The following is a 12,441-nucleotide window of genomic DNA, read 5'->3' on the forward strand; positions in this document are numbered from 1 at the left end:
TACTGCTTACAAATGGACGCTTTATTGTGATATGAAGTAAACCTCTTTCACTAAAAATGTTCGGATCTTTGTACAATTAATAAATAAATAGAAAGCCGGTCCTTCGACCTTACAACGCATGACTGTTGCATGTGGGTTAGCTGTCCCTAACTGGAAGTAGAATCCGTTGTTCAGATTCTGTGTGAAACGCAACAGTGTAGGAATAGAACACTCCGCTGCAAAGAGCCATAATTATGCTGAAAAAAAATCAAATCAAATTAAAAAATCTGTGTAAACCAAATAAGAAAGAGAGGAAAGCAACTTTCCTACGAAACGCCCCACGTGTTTTTCGCCAGGGAGCGGTGAGAGGGGGCTGTATGCACAGGCTTCCAAAACGCCATGTCGTTAAAGACATGAATCACTGACTTTACTCGTGTTTAATTCTAACCCTCTCCACCCCCTTCCAAAGTTTGAATGTAATCCCAAGATTTGCAAAACATTGATCTTGTTGATTGAGGGGACTGGAGGGGAGCTTTGCTAGTAAGAATAAACTTTCTAAATCCTAAACTCCAATGGCTGTTATGGATTCAGTGTTCTTATTTTGCCCCATGAAACTTATTTCACATACCTTGCAGCCATATTAACGCTTAAAGAAATATCGAAGATAAACAGCGACAGAAAAGATATAGCAACCTGTGGAACAGAACGAACGTGAAAAGTTCACATAGATAAACTACATCGGCCAGCTAATTTTGCTTGGTTCCCCTTACCGGCATCAGACTTAACGCGGTTCTAATTTTTGCGACATTTTCAGTTTCTGACATTTAATTCAGCAACACAAGGAAAGTGAAATTTATATAACTCGAATGTCAGCAAAAAAGTTGTTACATGGTACCACTCAAGATGTCTTTAAAATTATGTTTTGACAGTAAAGTTGTTACATAGAGTTGCTCATCTAAGATATTGTCTTAGTTTAAAAAGTTTAAAAATCTCCTTAAAAAGGGTTTACTTCCCAATTATTTTCGGAGATATGTTTACTCTTGCAAGCCAAATGCATTCGCAAAACACAAGAAATTTCAATTGTTTTTATATATTTCCTTGTCGAGCTAACATTAGAAAACTCTTAATTCGGTTTCAAGGTCCCACGTTTTTCAACTCCCAGGGTCAGGAAATTCAAGATAGTGAGAGCATTGGTTTGTTTGGCAGACTAAAAAATTCCTTCTTACTTAGTACGGTCGCTTCGCATAATCAGACATAGTACATTGTTTATAAACATCAGTCTACATAAAAAAATGACAGTAGAGCTTCGATTAACGACCAAAGAGCTATTCACTGACCTTGTTAAGGCTATTTATAATGCCCATTGAAGAACATAGTTCTGTGCTCAACAGAAAAGCATGACAGATACCCAGTGCTGCACCAAAAACACCACTAGAAGTAAAAAGAATAAACTGTTCGGTGTGTGTTCTTATCACAAGCATCTGCCTGTGTCATACTCAGACACAAACGATGGCTCAGAGAATACCTCTGCAGTGTAAGTTAAAGTACTAAAGTGAATCTGGGGGTCTGTCGTGGTTTGATTCGTACTCCATCCAGTGCAAGTGGCACAAACTTCAATGTATCAATTCCAACATTTTTTGTCCTATTTAGCTGCATAAAAAATGTCAGCAAGAGCTGTTAGAGAGTGTGACTTAATAACAGTTTTACATGAATAACGTAAAGGCCACAGAATTAATTTAATGTTGTACAACAATCAGTTAATCCACACTTGGTGGGTAAATTGCTGAGTCATTACTATTTAGGTAACGTAAAACAAATCCAAAAATGTACGAATATCAGATATTGAGAGGTACTTTCCCATGGTACTGTTTTAAACTGTACACTTGAGGTGGTTTAACATCCTTACCTTGCCATACACCCCAGATGAAATTCTGTGGAGTATAGGTGTGGGAACTCAATTAATCTGTAGAGTTCACCTGGCAAAACAGAAATCTGATTAATATATTATTGCAGCGGCGTATACGTTTGAAGAACGTAGTACTAAAATTGGAAAGTACCAGGGTACAAGGTTTGTAGAGGACTGCGGTGGTGGCGGCTTTTTTTTTTTTTTTTTTTGTATAATGGGATGCAAGATTTTGTGATTGAAGCTTCAATCTTCCATAAATTTAGCTATGTAGTTACTAGAGCTGTATAAATGTTTAAATGTGCGCGATTTAACTGCTCTGGCTTAACTTGGAAACATTGCTTCCGCAACAATGTTTCCTAAGGGTGGCTAAACTGGGAAATGCCTACAAAAGCAAACTTTGCGTCTGAGAAGCAACAAGCGTTCGAAACAAATGCTTCTTTCCAGGTTAAACTCACGTAAACTAAAGAAAATTTGCATTTGTAAATTCAAATATACAGAGAAGACAGAAATACATAAAACAAACTGATACAAATGGGCAGCTTTTTACAACGTGATAGGAGCACTCGGATTTCTTTTTTCCGAGTAGGCCTGCGTCACTTTCTTGAATAATCATCATTCTCATTTATTCACCAGGCTGGAAATATACCATCACATTTCTCTCATATGCAATGATTATAGTTTGCAGGTGAGCATTTAATAACCACTCACTATTTTCTGAATCGGAAGATGGATTGTACAAAGGACCCCAGGTTCCTCAAAAAAAAAAAAAAAAACTATTTTGCGAGGTGAATCGTGCGAATCTTGTAAAATCATGTCTAAAAACATATATGTAGTGTTCACATCGTCTCTGGGAAGACTTCGGTTTTCCTAAATGGAGTTTCCTCTTATATATCTCTTTAAAAAAGGATAAAAAAGCAGCAGAGTTTTCATTTCAACAGACAAAGTATACAGTGAGCATCTCCCAACAAAGAGGCCATATTCTCTTCGAGTGTACCACGGTAATGAAGATCATGTGACCATTTGGCGGCACTACCTAAAGTGGCTAAAGTAGATCTAGGTCATGCTAGGTTCATTGGCACTTGTGGGTCGTTTTGTTGTACAGTGCCTGTTACATTGTGAGTCATTCTGGGTCGTTTTTGAAAGTATTCCTATTCCTTTTTTGACAGTATGTTTAGGTCATCGAAGGTCGCTTATTTGGATCATTTGGAGTCCTCTTGTTGGTTTTGGGCCGTTTGGGTAGTGCTTCAGGACAGAAAATGTCAAGAAAATCTTGTCACTTCATGAACTGTTGGAAACCCAAAACACAGGAGGAAATGTACACGCACATAGAAAGCAGATTGAATTGTTTTGAACTTCAGACCAAAAGGGTTTATGAATCTGTGAGGACAACAACAACAAAGACACAATATACGGTACAGTACGTTGTTGATGAAACTCTCCTTTTTTACTAAATGACAAAGAAAATTAAATGAAATAGAACTGACAAATTGAAATTAAACGGATTGCAAAAAAAATGTCAGTCTTTACCTGATGTTACACTGATAGCCATAAGAATAATTACACTGAAACAGAAAAACACAGACAAGCCATAATATTGCAGATATGATTGTAAGTTTATCTAAACTACTTGTAAGACTTCAGTCCACGCTTTAATCTGACAAGCAACACAATATAAACTTTAGAAGGAGGGAGATATCAATAGGTTGATTGCACTGCTGCCATGTTGGTGCCAAAACAAGAGAAAATTTGCTCACATAGTTTGCATAAAAATGGAAGTTAACTCCAGGAGGAGACAAGCCATACTGTTCCTAACCACCAACATGGCCGCCATGACGTGACATGCAATCAACCGATGGTACCTTACTGTGCATGTGACTGTTCTTTGTACACACTGCTGAAATAAAGACTTTTCTAGAATAATTATTTTTGAGTTTTTTTCCTTGTTTAGCTTCCTAAAACATAATTATTTCTTTTTACAATAAATATCTATACACCCTACCCTTGGAAATCTCAGTTTAACTCCATATTGTACTTTTAAAAAATCCCCTCTCCCCATGGAGTTTCCAATGACCCTCCAAGGGACGAATATTTTTTGGAACCACAATAGAATGAGGCAACCGATTTTCGATCATGTATCTTTTCGTTCTTGTACTAAGCTGCTTAGGAATGTTGATCATTTAACGCTTGATGTCCCTTTGCAGGACTGACGTCTTTAAAAATTCGTTTTTTGGTCGGATCTGTCGTCTGTCGTCAGTCGATTTACCGCTTAGTTTAAGAGAATCAAATACCTTGTCAATTTTCCGTAAGAATTTGATGAACTTTAATAAAGATAAGTTAAAAGTTGATTTTTTTTAACTTTACATTGTATTTTACCTGAATGATCCATTTGGGTAACTTTCAAGATAATTTTATTACTTAATTAATTCTATAGATTTGTTCATGATGTAATACTACGTGGCTTATTTTTAAGGGGTCTGGTACTCTGTTTTAAGCCCTCCCCAGATTGATTTGATTTGATTGTAATCTGAAACTTGATTAAATAAATAAATAAATGAAAACCACCACAAGAATGCTAAATACCAACCTGATAACTGTATTGTAGAACATTTTATCAAGATCACTGTTATGAGAAAAAAATGTATGAATTAATTTTAATAATTTAATAATTTCGATGCTTTTTACCAAAAACATCTCTCATGTTTCCATGTTTAGTGTTAATGCTGACATTTAGCATTAAATATCTGCAGAAACTTTACATTTCAACCAGAAGATTGTAAGTTAAATGATTTCATTGAGGAAATACCCAAAAAAATTCATCTATTTCTTTTTATGAACAAAATAATATCTGGATAATTCTAAAAATCAATAAATAATACAATACTTGACAAAAATATTGTTACAGGTTTCCTTCAACTAATCAAAAGGTTGGCATGATTTTGCGTAACTCGTTGTTACCAAGGACAAATCCTACCCTTTGTGTCACATGAAACAGATGAAAATATTTTGCCCAGTAGTACCTCAGAGAATTTTTCTTTCTTGATTTTCCATAGAACACATAAAGAGCTGTAATCAGATAACACACGTGTTAGTGAAGTTGTAACACTTAGTGCATATTCATGTATTTATATTTTAAAGAAGTCAAACAATTTTAACCAATAATAAAACCCCCTGCGCCAAGCCTCTTTCCTTCTTTTTAAAGGGGCAGTATCATGGGAGATATCATGATTTTTGGCCAAAATTCACTAAATTTAAACTTTAAACACTTGGTTAATTGATTTCTCAATCACTAATTTAAAGAAATATTAATAGTGATTCTAAGACGAAAGGTTGAACCAAAATATAGTACAACCGGCAATATTTAGCGCGTTACAACAGCGAAATTTGAAAACGTCCGCCAGACGTTTTCAAATTTGAACCCCTCTCTACCTTGGTCATCTGCTGGCGAAAATATTCGTGGATAGTTTCTTTGCATTCTGATAGTCTTTTAATGGTATTTTGTCATTATATCTTGGCTGCTATCAACCGAATAGCATCTTTCCGATTTTCAATGTGTTACTAAAAATAGCGTGATACTCTCCCTTTAAGGAATGCAATATTAGCAATCAAAAGTAACGCATTAAAAGTATACATTTCCTTAAACAACAATGAAAAAAAATCTATTTTCTGACCATGTGGGAATATTGATTGATTTTTGTGCTTTGATGTTTGCTGTTTTCACAAATTTATTGTTACTTCCTTCCTTTTGGGTGAAAATAATTTTTGTTGTTGTTGTTTATGGCTGCATCCATGGTTTCACAAGTGACCAACCTAAAATTTATCAAAATGCATTTTGAACTGACTTTTTTTTCAGGTGTTGAAAGGTTTTTACAGTGTGTTGAAAGACTAACAAAAGATGCAGTATCTTGTTCTTTTATCTTTATCGAAAACTGCTCAGAGGAATTGTTGCTAGCAATCAGCACAATAATAATAAAAAAATAACATCATATAATAAATTAAATAAAATTAAAAAAATTATAAAAAAATATATAAATTTCAGTTCAATATGTTTCAAAGGTCCTCAGAAGCCAAAGGGTTTGTATCTACTGTGCCAGGGTTTTGATTCATACCCTGCTGTAATCATGCTATTTGGGAGTAGTTTCAAATGTACTCAAGCTGACTACCAATGTTAAAAACCAAAGAATGCACAATTGCACACCTTTTAATACAATTTATGCTGGGCTTTTTTTTTTTTTTTCATCTGCTGGGGTGGGGTGGAGGGGGGAGATTCTGTCCCATCTCCATTACTCTGTCGATTAGTGGATAGTGCATCTAGAGTTGCTTCGTTTGAGGTTCATAACATGAAGTGAAGACATATGACCACAGAATTAGTTTTATATATCATGATTTCCAAATGGCAGCCTCCCACAAAAATTTCTAATGAAAAGCTGTCAAAATTGACCAAAAAGTAATCAAGACTCACAGAACATGAAAATGTGAAAATAACCATAAAACATTTTAATTTGTTTCTATTAGCACAGGAATGTTCAAATTCCCAAAAAGCCTTCTGGCTTGTTAGAAATTGGTTGCCATGATAACACCAAAATTAACAAAATAATTGATTAGTTGCATTTCTGACTATTGCTTGTGATTGCAGACTGGATAAGCCGTAACTTACCTGACAATCCACAATGGACCATCATCCACTTGTATCCCATTTGATCGAACTAAAAAGAATGTTAATATACTTGTGTATATTGAGCAAAAACATATAAGAGAAATTATTGTATTTTAGTCAAAGCTATGTATTGGCAATGGTACAACAGCTCTGAAGGCTGGTTGTTTGGCATGAAACAATAGTCCCGGGGTATCCAATCGATGGAACCCGATGATCGGAAATTCAATCGATCAATCGATATCAATCGATTAAGTTAGTTAATTGGTATCGATTGGTATCGGCCAATTGATGACCAATCGATAACCACACAAAAACCGTTCATCGATTGCTATCGATTGGCTCAGCAACCTTGAACAGACGTCACGCATGCTACCTGTCCGATCATCCACCATTTTTAGGAAGCCCTGGGGACGAAATTGGTAAAACAAATTCCGACCCAGAATATACCAAACACCAAAGCTAAAACGGCTCATCGCTTACTTATGATGAAAAAAAGGAACCTCTTTTTTATCTTTTGCTGCATATTTTATTTCTTTTAGACACAATTGGCACCTTCATAGATTTTTTAGTTTGTATGTATGTGATCTTTGTTTTAAGCACGATTAGGTTCGTTATTATAAGGCTAGGTATTGCTGCTTTATTCATTATTTTGCAACAACTCAAGCCGCTGTTGTTGGCAAAAGTACAAATTCTGTTACCAGAATTTTTCTGTGAAGGCACGATGCAACTACTTTCCGTTTTTTGAAGTCTATAGATTGGCCCACAGTACAAACTTCTAATTTGTCAAAAAAAAAAAACGGATTCCTGTGGACGGGGCATTAAGGTTAAAGAGAAAGAAGAGAGTATTGTTCTCCTGTTAACATTAAAATGAAATGTGTTTATATTATCACTGTATACAAAGTTGTGTTTTTTATGCGTCGATTCCAGTTCTATCAATCTGCAACCAATCAATACCAATTTATCTATCGATTGGTATTGATAATCGATACCAATCGATAACCACACGAATCTTCACCATTGATTGGTCATCAATTATCAAATGAATATCAATTGATTAATTGATATCGATTGATACCAATATTGTCATCAATTATTGATTCCATCGATTGGATACCCCAGGAATAGTACAAAATTAAAGTTTAGTGTGCACAACAAGGGTCTTTGAAATTTGTTTATTAAATAAAACTTAAGGTCTAATTTATATTTTACTTTAATTTGTTTTGCCCACAGGAAAAAAAGATATAAAAGATGATTTGGTCTCTCCAAATGCACTCTAATTTTCATAAAAATTGAGCTTTTAAATAGACTGTAAATTAAAAATATCTAGTGTATGACTTTTTTTTCTAAAAAGTCAAGAAACAAAAACAAATGAAAGCCTGATGGGTGATGGACCTTTCATGAGATAAGAAAAGAAATGCTTTAATATGTGAGTTCTCAAACAATAACTGTACTACAACGAGGGGACAAGACTGAAATGGGACTCGATGAGACAACAAACCATACAGGAACTGCACAACATTGTATTAGATGAATGTTCAGTGCTAACCTCAGTGTCAGTTCCCGCTACCATCACCACTGCTAAAGCTGTAAGTATTAAACTGTAAAGAGAATCTGATTAGCATACAGCTGTACATAGGTAACAAGGCTGCCATGCATACACTAAACTGACTAAATGGGCTTAGTAATAAGACTTTTACAACTTCATTTTGATTATATGAGTTACTTAATTGCATACAGGTTGGACTTGCTATTGAGCAGTTCCAGAAAAAGTCCATACCCACCCCATGGAAGGTCATTGGAAATTCCCATGGGGAGGGGTTCTTAGAAGCCGAAATTTTAGAAGCATTATAAGTATGAAGCTAAACTAGAATTTCCTGGGGATAGGGGTGCAAAACAATAAACCTTCTTTGGGGGGGGGGGGGGTGGGGAGTATGGATATTTTATGAAATTGCACATTGTACATTAGCAGTATATTCATAAATCGTTGTGGTAGAGGACAAGCGCCACTCATTAATTTGTCTTGTTTGGACTAGTTACTGGCTTTACATGTAAATTTCTCCAAGGGCAGGACTACCACGTTAAGAGTAAATGGATGCCAGTACCTGGGTCTTGGCTTATACTGTAATAAAACTGGGCCCGAGTTAAGTGCACAAATTGATACTGTGCAAATATGGTAAAAAATGTGTGTCTTTGAGTCAATTAGAGATGAGAAGAAAAGGTTTTGCCCTTGCATGGTTGTTCACAAATCTAGAATGGATGCCCAGCAAAAAAAAAAAAAAATTTCAAAACTTAATATTCACAGAAGTAGTTATGTACATTAAAGACAGAGATCTTGCTTTATATAAATTTTGCATGAAAGACTTTTTGAAATCATGTTCACCTGAACTGTGTATTTAAAGAAGGATCCTGAGAAAAAGACAAAAAGCATAATCATTAGTTCTACATACAGTAATATGATACAATCAAATAAATACTTACAGATGTAATTCTTTAAAAGTTAGAATAAAAAGCAATAGGTACAAACTGTAAACAAACAGTCAGCCACCACCTGGGCCCTAAACCTTGACACCTGTAAACTTGCGATGTTTGGGTAGACAGTGACCTGGCCAGCTCAGTTAGAGATTGATGTCATGCAAAGCCATGGATTGTGTCTCATGGATGCATTGCAATTTTGCAGACTCATGAAATGACTGGACTGGACTATGAAGACTGGAGATAAACATGGGAAGAGTCTCACCTTCTTTAGGAAGAATGATTCCAGCAGTGTCTGAATTAATGTGGAGATGTAATGACTTGCAAAGAATACTGGTACTGGCTATTGAAAATAAGAAAACAGATACTAAAAGTGAAAAAAATGAAAGCCTTTAAATCATCAAAAAGGACAAAAAACATTATCTCACTAATTGTGACGCTTGAATTCTGTGATTTATGAAATTACCATTTCATGATTTTGAAAAGATTTTGCTCAGGGAGAAAAAACAGATTTCAGTGCATGATAAAAAGTAACATAACCTGAAAAATAAGAATTAAGAAACAAACAAAAAAGTTTGTTTACTGAACAGTATTGCAAGTAGGGTACTCTCTTGCACCGGAATACTTATGCAAAAGGTATGTTGATATCTTCTTGTTGTTTTCTGTCCCATTATGGTGGCACAATGGTGCATACACCGTACACAATTATGTATCCTAATGAATGATTTATGATTTTGATTAAATTCTAATTAAATCAATATAATGTTCACAGCAATTAAAACAAGCAGATTTCCCCCAAACCTGCTATAACTCATTAATCGCACATGCAAATTTACGAATTAAAAATTTGCTAAGGATTAATATTCATGAAACCCAGTGTGATGCTGCATGTTCACTGCTCCATAATGTTGGGCACAAGAAGATGTGCCATGATGTGTCTCAACCTTAATTACTTAAACAGATTGAAAAATTATGGGTCTTTCATTTCTTCACGTACAACCTGTAAAATGGGTAAATTTCAAATGCAACTAGGAAATGCCATAGCAATTAACTTAATTTGTGACTTGCCAAACAGTTGTAAAACTTTGTTGCTGCAAAAAAGGGTTTGTCCACAAAGATATTACATGGGCTAAGACTTAGATGTATCTTTTAAAATTTTATTCGACAAAATCACCCTTAAGAATGTGTTTAGTGGAAACTCTTACTGTGCATCAATAGCGAAACAAACAAGTCTGCTTCAAGTAGTATCTATACATCAGGTCATGTGCCATCACATTCTTGGTTAAATGACTTACCAATCTTGAAAGAGCAACAGAACCTGAATAAATTATTCCAGTGAACAAAACTGAGGCAGGAAACCAGGATATAAGAACAGCTCTACAAAAAAAAAAATGAGAGTTAAGTAATGTAATGGCATGCATTAGTCAACGAACTGATGCAGTTATAAATTATGAACGAGGTCAAGAGTGTGGGTGCAGGATTTCTGTGGCTTTTTACTTTTCTTTAATTTGAAATACAAGAGAGATTCACAAAAGAAGAACCAACTCTTGACTGATTTCTTTTCATTTTGTATAATGAAACTTAACTAAGTGGCTGTGAACAAATTAATAAAAATAAATCAGCCAAGCACCAGTATCTCTTTTGTGTACCTGTAGGTTGATTGTGTTTTCAAGAAAAGTTATAATGAACTATTAATTGATAAATTTTCTTATATAACTAAGTTTCTAGCCGCTTCACCAAAATAGAGCTTATTTAGCTGGAACAAATCATATCTTAAAGCAGATAAACAGGCACTTGCACTAGTCTTGCAAAAAGCCCTTCTGCTGTTTTTTTATTTTATTTTTTTTATAAAAATTTCTCAAAGTCATTAATAATTCATCAAGAGAAAACAAGAAATTCACTATTACCACTGTGGTTTGGATATATGTTCCTAATCACCAAAAGATGTTGCCAACTTTAGCTTTGAATTTCTCCAAGAATTATTGATCATTTGGGAAGCCATATCAAACACTCGAAAGTGTATTTCATCAGATGCCCAAACACCTCAAATTCGTTTGAAAAAACGAGGCGCAACTTCTCAGTGTTTGGATATCTGATGAAACACACCTTCTTGTGTTTGATATATTACTTCCAAAACTCAATCAAAATATTGCTTAATATATTATAGAGGGTCTTGACAATCTGCGAGCCAGCGAGCCAGTGAGGTTAGCCTAAAAAACACCCAGGTTAGCCTAAAAAGCACTCTGGTTAGCCTAAATAGCACTCAGGTTAGCTTAAATAGCTCCGCGGTTAGCTTAACGGTTAGCATTTATGTTGGGGGTTGTTCATGCCTCGCATGCCTCGCAGGTCTGCCTTGCATGCCTCACATGTTTTGTTCATGCCTCGCACATCTGCCTCGCATGCCTCGCTGACTCGCATATTGTCCACACTCTATTATAGATCATATGCATGAGTCTGTGTGAACAAACTTGCCTGTTAACTGGTAAAATGTTGAGATCTATGTATCCTAAAGCATTCATTGAAAGTAGCACCAGAGCAGCTGTTCCAGTCTGCCAACTATAATGTATAAAAACAACAATAACATGATGTTACTCACCCAGTGAACCTAAACCACAAAAATAAATATGTCCTCTTCATAACACAAGTTCTGACAATAATTATATAACACAAAATAGTCCACAGGCTAACAGTACACTGTCAGTGTAATGAGTATTCTATGGACTCCATTCACACCCCAGATATTTATGGTTCTTTGTTCCCAGGGAATAGAGAAAATGAACATCATATGGCAAAGTAGAACAACCTGGATCGCTTGCAACTGGTTTATAACAACAGTTAGGAGAGAAAAAATGTATAATTAAAAATAATTTGGATATTAAGAAAAAAATTAAAGTATAATATACATAATTAAATAATGAACTAGAAGGAGTACAGTGGAAGGAACAGTAGGAAGACAAAGGAGAAAAAAGAACAGAATATTTCACCGAATGCCAACCATCAACCACAAGGCAACAATAGACTTTTAAAATATACTTGTCAGCACAATTTCCAATGTCTTTTATTCCATCATCATTTCGCATCAAGAGGCTACATTTACATGTAAGGGCCTAGAGCCTGGCAGCTAGTTCATCCAGTGGTCACCCTTCTGAGCTACTCTGACTAAGAGAGCCAGCTTTTCAAACATAATTAATTTTATTGTTATTTTCCTTACAAAATGCATCAACTGCATGTTTTTATCATACATGTAGACCACATCACACAACTACCTGGGCAACTACCCTGTCTGTTTTCCTGGAGTATCCTCCTACATGTACATTTGTAGGTGGGCTGTCTGTGCTGTTTTTTGACTGACTTAATTAATAAAGGGTCCCATTTTTGTCCAAATTCCTTTTCAGTGTTGATAATATATATATTTTTTTATATCAAACAC

The 12,441-nt window shown here is 35.1% G+C and overlaps 1 protein-coding gene across 2 annotated transcripts in view; it reads right to left on the reverse strand.

The window, feature by feature from the left end:
• LOC146458710 (UDP-N-acetylglucosamine transporter SLC35D4 homolog) overlaps positions 1-12,441 on the reverse strand; it is a 17,570-nt gene continuing 5,129 nt past the window's right edge. For both annotated transcript variants that reach the window (XM_085090413.1, XM_085090414.1), the window contains 13 exons: positions 11,484-11,567; positions 10,307-10,388; positions 9,277-9,354; positions 8,920-8,945; positions 8,086-8,137; positions 6,540-6,588; positions 4,903-4,948; positions 4,470-4,505; positions 3,413-3,447; positions 1,886-1,955; positions 1,317-1,410; positions 608-672; positions 1-236 (listed from right to left, as the gene is read on the reverse strand). In XM_085090413.1, coding sequence (XP_084946539.1) covers positions 137-236; positions 608-672; positions 1,317-1,410; positions 1,886-1,955; positions 3,413-3,447; positions 4,470-4,505; positions 4,903-4,948; positions 6,540-6,588; positions 8,086-8,137; positions 8,920-8,945; positions 9,277-9,354; positions 10,307-10,388; positions 11,484-11,567 — 817 coding nt within the window. In that variant the 3' untranslated portion in view covers positions 1-136. The remainder of the gene's footprint in view (positions 237-607; positions 673-1,316; positions 1,411-1,885; positions 1,956-3,412; positions 3,448-4,469; positions 4,506-4,902; positions 4,949-6,539; positions 6,589-8,085; positions 8,138-8,919; positions 8,946-9,276; positions 9,355-10,306; positions 10,389-11,483; positions 11,568-12,441) is intronic.

This window comes from Pavona decussata, unplaced genomic scaffold (assembly GCF_977016875.1).
Source record: "Pavona decussata unplaced genomic scaffold, jaPavDecu1.1 SCAFFOLD_232, whole genome shotgun sequence".
NCBI lineage: Eukaryota > Metazoa > Cnidaria > Anthozoa > Scleractinia > Agariciidae > Pavona > Pavona decussata.